The 17004-nt window shown below is 42.0% G+C and overlaps 1 protein-coding gene across 4 annotated transcripts; it reads left to right on the top strand.

Annotated features, from left to right (window-relative positions):
- Positions 1–37: 37 nt before the first annotated feature.
- LIG4 (DNA ligase 4) lies at positions 38–10026 on the top strand. 4 transcript variants are annotated; one of them, XM_019829453.2, is made up of 4 exons: positions 38–199; positions 1816–2537; positions 2656–2693; positions 6185–10026. In XM_019829453.2, exon 4 carries the CDS (start codon positions 6213–6215, stop codon positions 8946–8948), a length of 2736 nt encoding a protein of 911 aa, XP_019685012.1. In that variant the 5' UTR covers positions 38–199; positions 1816–2537; positions 2656–2693; positions 6185–6212; the 3' UTR covers positions 8949–10026. The 4 variants fall into 4 exon arrangements, with proteins under 4 accessions (XP_019685012.1, XP_019685015.1, XP_044911719.1 ...); XM_019829456.2 differs by lacking the exon at positions 2656–2693; XM_045055784.1 differs by having other exon boundaries at positions 1816–2693.
- The last annotated feature ends 6978 nt before the right edge of the window (positions 10027–17004 follow it).

The following is a 17004-nucleotide window of genomic DNA, read 5'->3' as shown; positions in this document are numbered from 1 at the left end:
TAGTGGGAACCCGGCCCGCCCTCCCGGGCATGCGCACAAACCACAGTCGGGGGAGTCCCCGGCGACGGTGGCCGGCACGGACAAGATACGTTGGAGCCTGGCCGCCGGCACGCTGGATCTCGCGGTGGGCTACCGGACCCGGCGGCTTCTGAGCCCGGGGCACCTGGAGGCCTCCTGCCCCTCATCCGAGGCCCCCAGGGTGAGTGTTGGTAACGCACCAGATTTCCCTTTGGGACACAGCTCTAAGCGTGTACACAGATTAGGATTAATTACCTAAGACAGCGTGTCTGGCCAATAGAGTTAGGAGGGGTATGTACCGTGCGTTCCGGTACTTCCTTAAAAACGCATCCGTAACTTATTTTGTTTCTCTTTTCTCCCAGCCCAGCCCTCCCTTACCTCTATCAGAATGGACCTTCACGGGCAGATGGAGGTTTTCTGAGGCCTGAACGTGAGGAGATTTAGAGGGCCTTCCAAAGAACAGGAATGCAAAATTATCTTACTTTTGCAACTTTTCCAAAAGCACAAGACCAGGGAACACTGCTAGAGCCCAGGGCCTGGGACGTGTCCACACAAAGGGGCCCTTGAAGCTGGTGCTTCATTACCTTCACTTTCCCAAGGCACCAAGTTGTACTAAATTGTTTATCTACAGATGTCTGATTCCCCCCGCCCCTTGGTCATTCCCTATTCTCTGTCCCCTATTTTATATATACAAAGAATATTTCATATTTAACAAAACAAAACAAAAAACATGTATCTTGCCAAGATGGAGAGCTCCAGGTCAAAGCCAGGCTCTCGATATTAGCTTCTTGTTGTTTGTCACCTGATAAATGCCAGGCACTAAGATAGACCACTTAACGTAAATAAACTAATAGTCACAGCAACTTTAGAAGATACTTAATGAAAAACCCTTGATTATCTTTGAATCAAGGATTAGAAAGGCTAAAATATCATGGACTAGGATTTGAATCAATTTGGAGTTTGGTTTCATAATCCATGGTTCCTCTCTTCCATCAGTAATACAAAGTGCAAACTCTGACGTTATAGGAGCTCAGTAGATGCTGAACAAGGTATAAATGCGCACAAATGCCCTTTCATAAGATGGACTTTTGTGGGGGGGTCCGTTACCAACATTGTTGGGTGCTACTCCAAAATAAATTGATAATTCAGTTGAATAGTAGTTAGGGAAATTACCATCAAAAGAGTATCATGTGACTTGTAAACTTCATAGCTGATTTCAGAGAAATATTTGGATAACGTAGGTGCATTCGACATAAAAGGAAATTAATTGAATGTTGTTGGGCTAAGTCTAGCTCTGCTACAAACAAATGCTGTGAATTAAATAAGTGACAGTTTTGTAAAATGAGATTTTTGAACATTAGACAACCCCAAAGGGCACTTAGTAGCTCTAAAATGCTCTCAGAGACTGTTGCAGCAAAATATCACTTTCTTAAAATATCACCCCTTAAAGCAACAGTATTTTATGGCAAGAGGAAATAACTCTCAAAGGTGTTTCCACCGTCATGGATAATTTTTCAGTTCTCCATGAAAGAAGACAAACCAAAACAAAATATTAGTAGAAATCAACAGTTCCTGGAACCTAAGGACTGAGTTTGTTTTTATCTCAATCTTGAATGCCTAGCAAATTACTATATCATGGTTGGTGCTCAGTGAAGATTTGCCAAATAATTTTATTTTGACTCCTTGGACAGACACTAGAAGAATCCATAGTTGATTTCCAGGCATGCAACTCTTTATGTCTGTATTATGAATTGTATATTATGTACTTTTATGAATTATGTATTATTTCTGTATTAGGAGACAAGAACTCACATCCAAGCTGTACCATCATGAGAAACAAATAGGAAAGGACAGCCTTAAGCAATTTTGGACAAGCCTATTTTTCCATTTTAAATGAAACGTCTGATGTTTGGGGAGGCAAGATGCCCTTTTCAATTATGGGCACTTTCACAAGCAGCCAATGAGATGAGTATTGGTACAGTTTACATAACAGCAAACAGAACTCTACGAGGCTGTCACTTGCTAGTGAGCAGACCAAGGCCAGGGAAGACTCAGGTTCACATTCCAAGGAAGGAGCCAGTGCACAAAGTGCTCTTGGGAGACAAAATCCTCGCTCAGACAAAATCCACTCCCATGGGTGAAACACTGGCAAAGAGCACCTGCTACTTTGGGAGGCTAACAGGAGTTGTATTTGTGGTCACGCTGCCACCAGGCTCCCTGGAGTCCGCCTCAGCCATGCAAGGTGGACCAGTGCCCAACCCGAACGCGTGCGCACATCATCCCTGTGCCCTCAAGGCCTGCAGATGCGACTGCGCCTGCGCAAGCATCTTCATGATGTCAGGGCCTCCCCGGCCTTAAGTGGAGATCGCGTCTGCGCCAGGAACAGCTGGTGGAACGGGCTCCCTGGACTGCGGCTTCCGGTTTGGAGAACGCACCTGGGGCTTCGCGTCCTGTGGGGTGTTTGTGCGGCTGCGCGGCCCGGGAGGGGGCTCGGAGTCCCCGGAGCGAACCGGGGTGGGGTACGTTTGGCAGACAGACCCTGGGCTGGGGTGACCCAAGCCGGAGGGGACCACCCCGCGTCTTTTCGGCCCACCGATTGCTTATAGTCTTTAAAGTTTTTTTCTTGTTTCGGGACAGGAAGTCTTTCGGCCCATTCGCCCCGGCCGGAGTCGCAGGTGAGGGTCGCGGGCCGCCCTGGCGACCGCGCTGCGGTGGAAGCCGGGTCTTTGGTTCGGGGTTCTGGGTCTAGACCCGCACCCTTGGGATGCGGGGGCGAGGGGCCTGCCTCTCGGGAACGCAGCTGGCTGCTGTGATGCTGTGTTTGCGGACTGTCTGGTGTTAGGGACCCCCTCCCCCCAAGCCGGTGCGAGTTCACCCCGGATCCGTTGCGGGTTTTATTTGCGGGGTTAAGGGAGTGGTGTGGACCCCTCCAGAGATTTTGCAGGCCTGTCCCGGTGCAGTTGGAGAGAGATACAGTATCCTTAGAGGGAACCACCTTATTTCTCTTCTTTCTTTTCGTCTTCTGTCAACCTCCTGGCTCCCACAGCCTTCTGGCTTTTTCCTATCACAAGTTTCTCTCCGGTTAGAGTCTCCCCAAATATCACAAGTGTATAAAGGCTGCTGTAAACCCCTTGTCTCACAGGGAAGCGCATCTTCTTGAAGGGGCTGCAGGAAGGAAACTTAAATTGTACCAGTCACTTTCTCTGCAGTAAAATAGCACTAAAGCGTCATATTCACTGAATGCAACCTTGCTGGTATGTTTCATTGTGTCACTTTAGGATAATATAGGCAGTTGCTGAATGGACGATGAGTCATTATTGTAATATCAATGATCTGTATTCATTCTCTTGAAAGTTGCTTATTCTTTATCAAAAAGCGAAGCATATCCCTCCCTTATTTCCTTAATATTTTATAATATTTATATTTTAAATGTTACTTGCGTCAACAAGTAGTATAGTCCTAAAATTGATCAAGGATTTACCAGCTACCAACTACTGTGTTAAGTACCTTATGTAAATTATCTGAGTTCATCCTCTTCTTACCATCTGCGGTTATTAACCCCATTTTTCACTTAAGGACACTGACTCTCAGAGAAATTAAGTGGTTTCCCCATGTCACACAGCTGTTAAGTTTTGAGTCTAGAATTGAACTAACATTGGACTCTGTGAAGCCTGAACCCTAACCACAAACCACAAGTCAAAAACATCAACTAACAAACCCAGAATCCAGAAGATAAAATTAGGGAACATGTAAAAGCAGTGGTACAATTTTATGAGTAAAAATATTTAAAGCTGTTCATTTGTTACTAGTTTTGGAATCCTTGTTGTATTTGTAGCAGTTTTGGCATACATGGGTGTCCGCCCCATTACCTAGATTTCAGTGTTGTTATAAAGTAATTTGAGTCTTTGCCTGGAACTTGTTGAAGGAAACTGAGACCAAGTAGAATATTCAGATAGATCGGAAACTGTATTCCCACCTTGTACATTCAAAGAAGAATTTCTCAACATTCTTCATTTTTTATACATCATATATGGGTTGTAAATATAACATTATATACCACAGCGTACTGACTTAAGGGGGCATGTTTTGGGAAGTAAGACAGTAAACATAAGCAGGTGGTTCAGTCCGTTACGCTGATAAGACACCTCAAGAGGAAGCAGTTACTGTATTCAAAGACAAAAGTCTCAGGAAAGTTGTCTCTCATGGGTTTATTTCTTGGTCTTAACTGACCCAACAGAAGTTGAGTTTCCTTTGTTAGGAATTCGACTGAGAAGTGGAGCCTTTTCCCCTAAAGGCCACCAAATGGCTGTTGTGGAACTTGTCCTGTGCAGTCATAGCTGCTAAATGGTTTTGACCAGACTGAATCCCACCAGGCATAGTGGGGAGTGAATGCAATCAGCCCCTGGCCTTTTCTCGTGTGCTTTTCCAGGAACTCTACTCTAGATGTTGAGTAATTCGTTCAGCAAACAAACCTACTAAGTGCCAGGCACTACTGACACAAATTACAACTCCTGACCTCAGGAGACTGGTGGGGTAGTAACGGCTGTACCATAACCAGCCATGTGATTTCTTACGCCAGATGTTAGGCAACATAGCCTCGTACTGATGGTGCCTGTGGCTTGTTTGCTGCTGTGGGGGAATCTCACCGTCCCTGAGACCGCTACGGGGCTCCCTCCTCCCTGTGCAGCTGCTCTGAGGCTTGACGGGGATGTACCAGGAGGTGTCTGAAACCACAAGATAAAACATGGTTTTTATTCCCAGAACACACATTTTACGTGAAGGCTTTGGTTTTTTTTGGAGAGTGCGTGTGTGTGCGGAAGAGAGGCAGAAGGAGAGAGAATCTTAAACAGGCTCCACGCTCAGCATGGAACCCGACACGGGGCTGGGTTTCACGACCCTGAGATCATGACCTGAGCCGAAATCAAGAGTTGGATGCTCAGCTGACTGAGCCACCCAGGAGCCCCTTCTTGAAGTCTTTTTTGGAAAAGTTAGTTGATTTTAGTGTTCTATGGTTTACATCACATAGTAGCTCTGATATCTTATAGACTCTAATAGGACTTGCATGAATATTTAAAACTTTCAGGAAATTTCACACTTGTGGTGACCACTTTAGGAAATAGTCTAGACCCTAGCCCAGCAAGGTACTCATTATTTCGTCTGACTTTAGAAGATACTTCAGTGGACAACTGCCTCGTGACAATTCACTTTTGTTACAGCACTTAGCATTTTGTAATTAGTTCCCATCATACCCCCTTTTTCTTTACAGAACATATGCTCTCTGAAAGCAGAAACATAGCACGGTGCCTGGTGGATATGTGGTCAGTGAATTGTTAGGGGTAACAGGCATGAGATGAGAGTATGAACCCAAAAAATGTACTACTGAATTTAAATTTATGAAGCTGTAAATAGTTAGACAAAATAGTTAGAAGAGGTAAGTCAAGTAAGGATTTCATGTGGAAGTTATTTTGAGTTGGGTTTTGAATATTGATTGGAATGATTGGGTAAAGCTAGTGGTGATGTGAAAGTGAACACAGACAGACATAGGCTTTGTTTGGCCTAAAGAAGAAGGTAGCTGTTTTTGGGGGGGGGGGGGTTTGTTTGTTTGTTTGTTTTTTGGGCTTTTTTTTTGTGGTGAACTCCTACCTGTGTAGGAGTCCAAACTTCCTGCAGAGCCAAATTCAATTCCATGAGCTGGTGGTTTGTTAGAAACATCTGTTTCTGAGGCTGTGTGGTAGTCTGACAGAAAAAGAGGAGAAATAAAAGGAAAGGCCTTACCTCAGAAGGCCAGAAATGAAATGCATTGAGCCTTCTTTTTCTGTTGTTATTCTTTTGCATCTTGCACTGAATAAGGAACGGAATAGTTAATTCAATAGAAGTTGGAGTTTACGGAGAAAGACGAGGTAGTCGATTTCAATATTGCTAATGTAGTGAGTGGGGCTGCTGATACTTTTAGTAATAAATACGGAATAGAATTGAAGTAAAATAGTTGATTTTCATTAAACGTAGAGGTGGAAAAGGGACAGAATTTATAAGCATTGGTTCACTTTCATTTTGCATATGTTGATAAATCTTTTATCACGAACGAAGCACTGTCTGTGAAGTCTTTACGTTAAATATTCAGTTGAAGTTTATCTTTGACTTAAAGTTCTTCTTTTTTCCTTATTAGCTAAACCAGAGGATTCCGCATCGCTTCTATGGCTACCCCACAGACCTCACAAACTGTTGCGTCTCACGTTCCTTTTGCAGATTTATGTTCAACTTTAGAACGAATACAGAAAAGTAAAGGACGGGCAGAAAAAATCAGACACTTCAGGGAATTTTTAGATTCTTGGAGAAGATTTCATGATGCCCTTCATAAGAACCAAAAAGATGTCAGGGACTCGTTTTATCCAGCAATGAGACTTATTCTCCCTCAGCTCGAAAGAGAAAGAATGGCCTATGGAATCAAAGAAACCATGCTTGCTAAGCTTTATATTGAATTGCTTAATTTACCTAGAGAAGGAAAAGATGCCCTTAAGCTTTTAAATTACAGGACACCCACTGGAACTCGTGGAGATGCTGGAGACTTTGCTACGATTGCGTATTTCGTGTTGAAACCAAGATGTTTGCAGAAAGGAAGTTTAACAGTACAGCAAGTAAATGACCTTTTAGACTCAATTGCCAGCAATAATTCTGCCAGAAGAAAGGACCTAATAAAAAAGAGTCTTCTTCAGCTTATAAGTCAGAGTTCGGCACTGGAACAAAAGTGGCTTATACGGATGATAGTAAAGGACTTGAAACTTGGCTTTAGTGAGCAATCTGTATTTTCTGCTTTCCACAATGATGCTGCCGAGTTGCATAATGTCACCACGGATCTTGAAAAAGTCTGTAGGCAACTGCACGATCCTTCCATCGGACTTACTGATATTTCTATCACTTTATTCTCTGCCTTTAAACCAATGCTGGCTGCCATAGCAGATATTGAGAGAATTGAGAAGGACATGAAACACCAGAGTTTCTACATTGAGACCAAGCTAGACGGTGAGCGTATGCAAATGCACAAGGATGGGGATGTGTATCAGTACTTCTCCCGGAACGGGTTTAACTATACAGATCAGTTTGGAGATTCTCCACGGGAAGGCTCTCTTACACCATTCATTCACAGTGCATTCAAAACAGACGTGCAAACCTGTATCCTGGATGGTGAGATGATGGCCTTCAACCCTAATACACAAACTTTTATGCAAAAGGGGAATAAGTTCGATATCAAGAGAATGGTGGAAGATTCCGATCTGCAAACTTGTTACTGTGTTTTTGACGTACTGATGGTTAATAATAAAAAGCTAGGGCGTGAGACCCTGAAAAAGAGGTACGACATTCTCACTAGTGTTTTTACACCAATACCAGGTAGGATAGACATAGTGCAAAAAACACAAGCTCATACGAAGAAAGAAGTAATTGATGCTTTGAATGAAGCAATAGACAAAAGAGAAGAGGGAATCATGATCAAACATCCTCTATCCATTTACAAGCCAGACAAAAGAGGTGAAGGATGGTTAAAAATTAAACCAGAGTATGTCGATGGGTTGATGGATGAACTGGACACCTTAATTGTGGGGGGCTATTGGGGTAAAGGTTCGCGAGGCGGAATGATGTCTCATTTTCTGTGTGCTGTAGCAGAGAAACCTCCTCCTGGTGAAAAACCCTCCATGTTTCACACTCTCTGTCGTGTTGGTTCAGGTTATACCATGAAAGAACTGTATGATCTGGGTTTGAAATTGGCCAAGCATTGGAAGCCTTTTCATAAAAAAGCTCCACCAAGTAGCATCTTATGTGGGACAGAGAAGCCAGAAGTGTACATTGAACCTTGTCATTCTGTCATCGTTCAGATTAAAGCAACAGAGATCGTCCCCAGTGAGATGTATAAAACTGGCTGCACCTTGCGTTTCCCCCGAATTGAAAAGATCAGAGAAGACAAAGAGTGGTATGAATGTACCACCCTAGATGACTTAGAACAACTTCGAGGGAAAGCATCTGGAAAGCTTGCGTCCAAACACCTTTATGTTGGTGGTGATGATGAACCACAAGAGAAGAGGCGGAAAGCTGCCCCAAGGATCAAGAAAGTTGTTGGAATCATTGAGCACCTAAAAGCACCTAACCTTTCTAATGTAAACAAAGTTTCTAATGTATTTGAAGATGTGGAGTTTTGTGTTATGAGTGGAACAAACAGCCATCCAAAGCCCGATCTGGAGAACAGACTTGCGGAATTTGGGGGTTATATAGTACAAAATCCAGGCCCAGACACCTACTGTGTGATTGCAGGGTCCGAGAACATCAGGGTGAAAAACATAATTTCTTCCAATGAACATGATGTTGTCAAGCCTGAGTGGCTGTTAGAGTGTTTTAAGACCAAAAGCTGTGTTCCGTGGCAACCTCGCTTTATGATTCATATGTGCCCATCGACGAAGCAGCATTTTGCCCGTGAATATGATTGTTATGGTGATAGTTATTTCATTGATACAGATTTGAACCAACTGAAAGAAGTGTTCTCAGGAATTAAAAATTCCGGCGAACAAAGTCCTGGAGAAACAGCTTCCATGATTGCTAATTTAGAATATCGATATTCCTGGGACCACTCCCCACTCAGTATGTTTCGACACCACATTATTTATTTGGACTTGTATGCTGTTGTTAATGACCTGAGTACCAAAATCGAGGGGACGAGGTTAGCTTTTACAGCTTTGGAACTTCGATTTCATGGAGCAAAAGTAGTTTCTTGTTTAGCTCAGGGAGTGTCTCATGTAATCATTGGGGAGGATCATAGTCGTGTTGCAGATTTGAAAGCTTTTCGAAGAACTCTTAAGAGAAAATTTAAAATCCTGCAACAAGATTGGGTAACTGATTCAATAGACAAGTGTGAATTGCAGGAGGAGAATCAGTATTTGGTTTAAAGCTAGCTTTTCTAGTGAGGAAAGCCTGTGATCTGGTGGACACTTCGTAACAGGTGGTAAAGATAAAATTTTAAACTACATTTTGTTTTTATCCCTTCAAATTTATGCTTAAATGGTATTATTAGAATAGGAAAACAATATTTTTAAGTTTTGAGATAGGTAAGACCCTGAATAGCCCAAAGCCAAGAAAGAAAAAAATCTTTTAGCAGTGTAATATTTGATGACTTTTAAAACCAAGATGAGATAAACAGTTTAAAGAAGAGGTGTTGATATAATATCCCTATAGAAATCTAGAATTTTGACTCCAATATTAATAAAATACATTCAGAAGCTTTTAGAGTCATTAAAAGCATTGATCTAAATGGATTTTCTGGAGTCAAATAAAAATTTTAATAGTTGTTATATAATAAAGCATTGCAAGAAAGAAGAATTGTTATAGACTTATAAAAATATATCTTAAATTGAAGACTAAAATTCTTCAAAGTGTGAAATGTTGTAAACAAATTTGTTTTTTAGGGTTAAGGGCAAGCTCATGAATGAAACCTGTTATTTGATGTAACTAGGTAAATTAGGGGAAATTGAATGAGACTTGATGGTCTAAAAACTTAAAATTAGATCAGTTTGAGTTACCATTTTGCAAGTATTGGGCCCACATGTATTGTTTCTCTAAAATAGAGCATGTTTCAAAGACCATGTTTTTATGTGAGCTTTACTCCAAGATGAATAGTATTCACAAAGAGTGATTTTCCTAGATGTAATCCACATGTCAAAATAGCCTATGTGTTGGGACTTTCATTACAGAGAGGTAAATTGCTCTATTTAAAATGATTTTTATCTTAGGTTATTTAAATTCAGTGTATATAATATATATTATGTCTGCATTTATGTACTAAATTTTGGAATACAGTGTATTCATTTTGAAAAATATATTTTCATGACACCTTTGAAATACTTAAAATATGGAACCCAAGGAACTGTGTATAGATTATTTGTAAGTAGTTTGAGATTTTATTGAAATGGTGGAACAAATGTAACTTTATTTCTTAATTTAAATAAAATATTTAATATGCTATTGAAATTTATGGTGGTTGATGGATTGATTGATTTTGAGAGAGAGCACGAGCTAGAGCCAGAGAGGAGGAGAGAGGGTATTCCAAACAGGCTCCACGTTGTCAGCACAGAGCACGATGTAGGGCTCCAACTCAGGAACTGTGAGATCATGACCTCAGGTGAAATCAAGAGTCAGATGTTTAACCAACTGAGCCACCCCTATGATGTATTTATTTTGAGACAATTTGTAATAGTTATTTCAATCAGATTAAATACTGTGGTATCTATAATTTTTGACTGATTCAAATCAGGTTCCTATTTGAGGTCCTTTGTGTTTCATATTATTGAATGAACTTTATTAAAAATTTAAACTTGGGGCACCTGGGTGATACAGTTGGTTGAGCATCCGACTTTGGCTCAGGTCATGATCTCACGGTTGGTGAGTTTGAGACCTGCGTCAGGGCTGTGCTGACAGCTCAGAGCCTGGAGCCTGCTTCGGATTGTGTGTCTCCCTCTCTCTCTGCCCCTCCCATGCTCATGTGCGTGCTCTCTCTCTCTGTCGCTCTCTCTCTCTCTCAAAAAGAAAATTAAAAAAAAAATTAAAAATGTATTAAAAATTAAACTTGCATATTTTTATAATACCTATTGAGAAAAACTACAAAGTAGATAACCAGTAAGTGCAGTGGAAAGAAAAGTACCTAATTTTACCACCAAAGACAGTAACATTCACTCCTTCAGGTTTTTGATGGTAAGGAAAGCACAAAACATGGGTTTACAGTGTAACAGAAAAGTGTAAAACTATAATGTTTTATTTGATCAGCTTTTCTCAGTGGGAGAATTACAGGCAGGCCACTAAAATATGCCTACATTACTTTAAATTGCTGTTCACTATACCATTGAATGTAGTGTAATGTGTTCAGCTAGCCCATTGTTGTTCGACTTCTAGGTTATTTGACCTTGCCACCTTTTTGTTTTCCTAACGAACATTGTAATCAATCTGTACTGTAGTCTGTGTATTCTAGTCCTGTTTGTTTCTTATACATCCTTAGAATGGAATTGCTGATTCAAAGGTACATATTTTTTATTTTTTTATTTATTTTTTAATTTTTTTTTAACGTTTATTTATTTTTGAGACAGACACAGAGCATGAACAGGGGAGGGGCAGAGAGAGAGGGAGACACAGAATCCGAAACAGGCTCCAGGCTCTGAGCTGTCAGCACAGAGCCCGATGCGGGGCCTGAACTCACGGACCGCGAGATCATGACCTGAGCCGAAGTCGGATGCTTAACCGACTAAGCCACCCAGGCGCCCCCAAAGGTACATATTTTTTAGTAAATGGATACGCATTTCAAAAACTTGGCAAAATGCCTTTCTAGATTCTTCTCTTTCCCATCTCTAAATGTTGGGGAGTTCATTTTCTTAGTACTGGACCTGTTTTCTGTCTTTACTCACTCTCTACACATTCTCATCCATCCCCTGACTTTAAATATGCTGATAACTCCCATGTATTTTTAGCCCTGGTTTCTTTGCTGAACTTCAGTTCGTGTATGTATCCACATAACGTCTCCACATGAAGTCTAATGAACCTCTCGTACTTAATGTGTCTAACTAGAACTATAAAATATTTCTCATAGAAAACATTTTAAAATATGAAAGAGAATGGTGTAATGAATGCACGTGCTCACCACTCAGTCTGAACAACTGTCCTATTTACAGACCTCAGGATTATTTTGCAGTCATTTAGATTACCTAACAATTCACAAGTGTTCTGTTCAGAACTCTGGATTTCTGCAATACACTTAACGCTCCTCCCCAGTGTTCCCCTCCTCACAAAATGGTGCATCTATTCACCCAGCTGCTCAAGCTGAAAACCATGCTGTCATCCTTGGTTCCGTCTGTTCTCATGTTTCGAATTCACAGAAAATCTTGTTGCCTGGAGCTTCCAAATAATCCAGAATATGACCTCTCACCACTTTTCCCAGTAACCTGCCACCATTATTCACAGACCACCATCACCTTCTCACTGGCCTTCCCTTTTGCACTCTTATTCCACTACTGTCAGCTCTTGAGGACACTCACTTTTACTTTCAAAGATGCAGTCAATTCATGTTCCTCCACTAACCAAAACTACTGAATCTCCATCACTCATAACTTCCAAAGTCATAAATGGTCCATTGGAGGTGGCCCCGATTACCCATCTTCTGTTAGCTCTCTGACTTGATTTCCTATCACTTACCCCCTTGCTCACCACACTGTAGTCTCATCTGTCTGTGTGCTTTTTCCTTGAACTTCATTCAGGGCTGGTGTATTTTCCCCCACCCACACCCCAACACCATCCCTTCATTCTGCTTTATTTTTTCCAAAGCACTGCACCTTTATTTCCTACCACTAGAATAGAAACTCCATGAATGAAGTCACTCGGTATGTTTTGTTCACTGTTGTAATTGGTCACTCAATAAATATTAATGGAATAAATTCTCTGAATTATACTGAAAAGCCTACTTTGCTCTTCTCCAAGTCTATGTGTTCTTGCCAGAAAGCAGGCAGGACAAGACACTGTTCAAGAACTCCGCCTTTTTCTGCATTCCTGATGACTTATCACCATCCTGAAAGAGTTGCTTTTTGTTTTTTTTTTTTTTGTTTTTTGTTTTTTTTGTTTTTATTTTTGTGGCTGATGGCACCTTCTTTGAAGATCAAGTGGCTACCCTAACTGCTTCATAGGCATCATAGGCATGCACTCTACCTGGCATTAGAGTGAACGGGTCTGGCTTGGAAACTTGGAACTCTTACTTTGGGGGAAGTAGGTTGGACATAGCTTTAAAATATCTAATATGAAATTCTTTGAGCACTAGAGCTATTTTATAAACTGTTCCCATTCAATTTCAACCAATATATATTAAGTTCTTACTCTCCTTGATAGTCATTGGAGTGAAAAAATGAACAAGACAGTCTCTGCTTTTAAGGAACTCCTGAAAGATAAAAATAATTGGAATACAAAAGAAAGTGCTTCCCTATGAAAGAATGATGGATTCCCTGGAAGCCATATGCTGTAATGAAATGAATACAAGTTTTAGAATCTAGTTTTCCTGGGCTCAACTCCAGTTCTGCCACCAATTGTCTCTGTTGTCTGAGCAAATCACAATTTCCTTAAACCTTAGTTTCTAAACTTTCAAATGGAAACAGTATCTACCTCACGCAGAATATATGAAAACAGGGACACCTGGGTGGCTCAGTCGGTTGAGCATCCAACTCGATTTTGGCTCAGATCATGATCTCCTGGTTCATGAGGTTGAGCCCCACGTGGGACTCTGTGCTGACAGTACAGAGCCTGCTGGGATTCTCTCTCTCCTTCTCTCGCTGCCCTCCCCCCACTCATCTGCTCTCCCTTTCAAAATAAATACACTTGAAATAATTTTTAAAAAGCATGTATGAGAACAGAATTATAGTGCCCAGCATACAGAAAAACTCTCCAGCTTTTATCTGCTGCTCTTATCCAGGCCTCCCCAGTGGGGGTTCATTAATCCAATGGGGGTTAATAAGGGAGTGCATTCTGGAACCATAAGTAGAATTCCCTCAGGCATATTGGTATGGAGGGTTTGTCCTTGCAGAGGGAAGGTTATAAATACAAGCATGGGGAGTACAAACATTTGGGGGAAAGTGAGTGTTTGTAAAACATTCAAATTTAGGTGGGAGGGAGAGGTATAGGTAAATTAGGATAAATTTTGAATGATTTCAAATGCTACACTGCAGAACATGCGTTGTATCTGGTGCTCAGGAAAAATGCACTGAAGAATTTTTAGCAAGGTATTTCAGGTTCTTGTCTAAGGCTGATTTCTTGATTCTCCCTCCTCAGTTCAAGCTCATGTAGCAAAAATATCATCAGCCAAGTAGCTTATACAACAAACATTTCTTTCTCACGTTTCTGGAGGCTGGAAGTCTGAGATCAGTGTGCCAGCAAAGTTGAGTTCTGGTGTGGGCCGTCTTTCTGGCTTTCAGAGAGCCACCTTGCTCCTGTATTTTCACGTGCTGTAGAGAGAGATCTAGCTCTGGGCTCTTCATCTTATAAGGGCACAACTTCTAACATGGCGCTCTACCCTCATTCACTCATCTCAACCCAATTACATCCCAAAGACACTCCCCCAACACATGCATGCCCCACTTCCAAGTATCAGATTAAGGATTAGGGCTTCTAAGGATTAGGGATTCTGAGGGAACACATTTAGTCCATAGCACCATCCCTTACAATTTTTTTTTTCAACGTTTATTTATTTTTGGGACAGAGAGAGACAGAGCATGAACGGGGGAGGGGCAGAGAGAGAGGGAGACACAGAATCGGAAACAGGCTCCAGGCTCTGAGCCATCAGCCCAGAGCCTGACGCGGGGCTCGAACTCACGGACCGCGAGATTGTGACCTGGCTGAAGTTGGACGCTTAACCGACTGCGCCACCCAGGCGCCCCCCCTTACATTTTTTTATGTAAACGTTTACAAATATGAGTGTCATCTAAGTACTTGGGCAAACAGCAATAAACACAATGGGCAAAAATTCTTGTCAACATATCATGATTTACTTTCATTCACTTAAAAAAATTTAAAATTGGGGCCCCTTGTGGCTCAGTTGGTTAAGCACCTGACTCTTGGTTTTGACTCAGGTCACGATCTCACGGTTTGTGGGTTCAAGCCCTGCGTTAGGCTCTGTGCTGACAGTGTGGAGCCTGCTTGGGATTTGGAATTCTCTCTTCCTCTGTCTCTCTGCCCCTCCCTTCCTCTCTTTCTCTCTCTCAAAATAAATAAATAAAACATATATATATATATATATATCTTTAAAAAATAAAAATAAATTAAAATGTATTTACCAAAAGGCAAAAATTGGACTTCTGGGTATTGTTCCTGTTCCTATGACTGCATAGCAAGTCAACCCCAACCTCAGTGGCATAAAACAACCATTTCCATCATGCCCACATATTCAGAACACATACAAGCAAAATGTCTTGTCTTGTTACCACTGTGATTACAGACTCAGCTCCGAGAGTCTCCCTCCCCGTGTTGGCTTTGAAGGATGTGCCCAGGGAACTGCATGCTGGCAACAACCACGAGTGCAGAAATGGTGGTTCCCCAGCTAATCTTTCAGATGAGAAGTTGGCAATAGGAAACTAATACAAATTTTTGGTTCCAGAAGCGGGGTGCTGTTTAACAAATGCTTACAAAGTGGCTTTAGGAATGGGTGATGGGCACAGTCAGGAAGAAATGCAAGAAACACTATAGGGTAAAGCCTAAAATCTCCAAGGAGACTATTGGTAGAAATCGGGATTTCAAGGGTGCTGCCAATGAGGGCTCAAAAGGAAGGGAGGAAGGGGTGTCGTGTTATGTAGTGACAGAAGCTTAGTGAAATTGTCTCCTGCACTTGAATAAAAAGAAGAATGTGTAGGTGCTGAACTTGGATGTATACCTACTTGCAAGCAAAGTGTCCATGATGCCACCTGAGTTCTCACTGTTTACCATAAACGCAAAAGATTTTAAACAAAATCTGCTTTTTACAAAAAGAAACCACAATTTCATGACTTTGAAAATTCTCTGCTTCTCCAGCTGTAAGGTCCACTGAAATTAATGAATTGCTTCAAAATTGTCACATACAGAAAAAGCCAAAGGCGTGGTTGCGCAATTTCTGCTCTAACCTCAGAAATACCTGAGGCTCGGGGCACCTGGGTGTCTCAGTCGGTTGAGCATCCCACTCTTGATTTCGGCTCAGGTCACAATCTCACGTTTTGTGAGTTCAAGCCCCGCATGCAGTTCAGCTCTGACAGTGTGGAGCCTGCTTGGAATTCTCTCCCTCTCTCTGCCTTTTCCCCCACTCTCTGTCTCTTTCTCTAAATAAATAAATATACTTAAAAAAAAAAAAAGAAAAAAGAAACACCTGAGATCAGATTATTCAACTTCACCAAGCATGATTTCAGATGACAGCCTTCGATCCTCTCAAGCTACAGGGCCTGCGAGAAGATGAGCTGTGTTGTGTTCCGGAACCACCTCAGCAGGAGGCTGAAGCAGAGAAGATCTCATCTTGCAAAGGTCTGTTGTGTGCCTTTTGCTGAGAGGAGAGAACCCCACTGAAATCCTCAGGAGACCCCACGGGATTCTTCGGAAAGTTATTTCAGCAGAATCATTGCCAGTATGGATTGAAAGAAACAGAGAAAACCACCAAAGCTCTACTGGCAGGAACCAGTCTTGGAATGTCGTAGACTCTGGGTCTGGAATTCTCTCTTGTCCAGCAAGAGGGTAGATGCAGGATTAAAATGAGAGAGAGGCTAATGTCCTGGAGGAGACAAGAGCCCTGAGTGAGGGTCCTTGCTCTGATTTTATTAGGATCAGAAGGCTTACAAGCGTAATGGATGTGTACAAAGAGACAATGAATCCATGAACATTAACTCATGGGCGTGGGGGGGCGGGCGGGAAGGGGGTTTCGAAGATATGCGGTGTTAGGGGTTTGGGTCAATACAAAACAAAGTCCTGGTGCTGGGCAGATGGTTGTCTATGTCAGGTGTGAGACGCCAGCCTGTTTATCTTAGCTTGCCTAGGGGATAAGACAGAGCTGCTACCTCTGGGTCAACAAGGCGCCTTTCTTTTGCTAATTAGCTCTCCTCTGGGAAACTTGACCCTGCTGCAGTCTATAGCCCTATTTACCTGTTTACCTAATTTGGTCCTTCCTTCCTGTGAAAGCAGCTTCCTGCTATTGTACTAAGTTGGGGGGTTGCTTCTGCCCTGAATACCTCATCTTGATTACCTCATCTTGGATGCTTTCATCCTGAGGCTTCCTATTCCTAAACCTTGTTAACCCAGGGGTGCAAGCTCAGGGAATTCCTAAGCTGACTCCCCACATTGGAAGACTACTCAGCTGCAAACAAGCCTTCGTGCATGAACGAAGGAAGGATGAGTCTGAGGGCAGAACTACTGAGTACAGAGAGTCAGGCCAAGAGCCACCGAGAATTATTCCCAAGCTTTGAAAACGAATCC

Source organism: Felis catus, chromosome A1 (genome assembly GCF_018350175.1).
Source record: "Felis catus isolate Fca126 chromosome A1, F.catus_Fca126_mat1.0, whole genome shotgun sequence".
Classification (NCBI taxonomy): Eukaryota; Metazoa; Chordata; class Mammalia; order Carnivora; family Felidae; genus Felis; species Felis catus.
This window is presented reverse-complemented; position numbering and strand designations above follow the sequence as displayed.

Bases quoted from the DNA above. Each gene is read 5' to 3' on its own strand.
- LIG4 (XM_006927396.5), top strand. From the start codon at position 6,213: ATGGCTACCCCACAGACCTCACAAACTGTTGCGTCTCACGTTCCTTTT.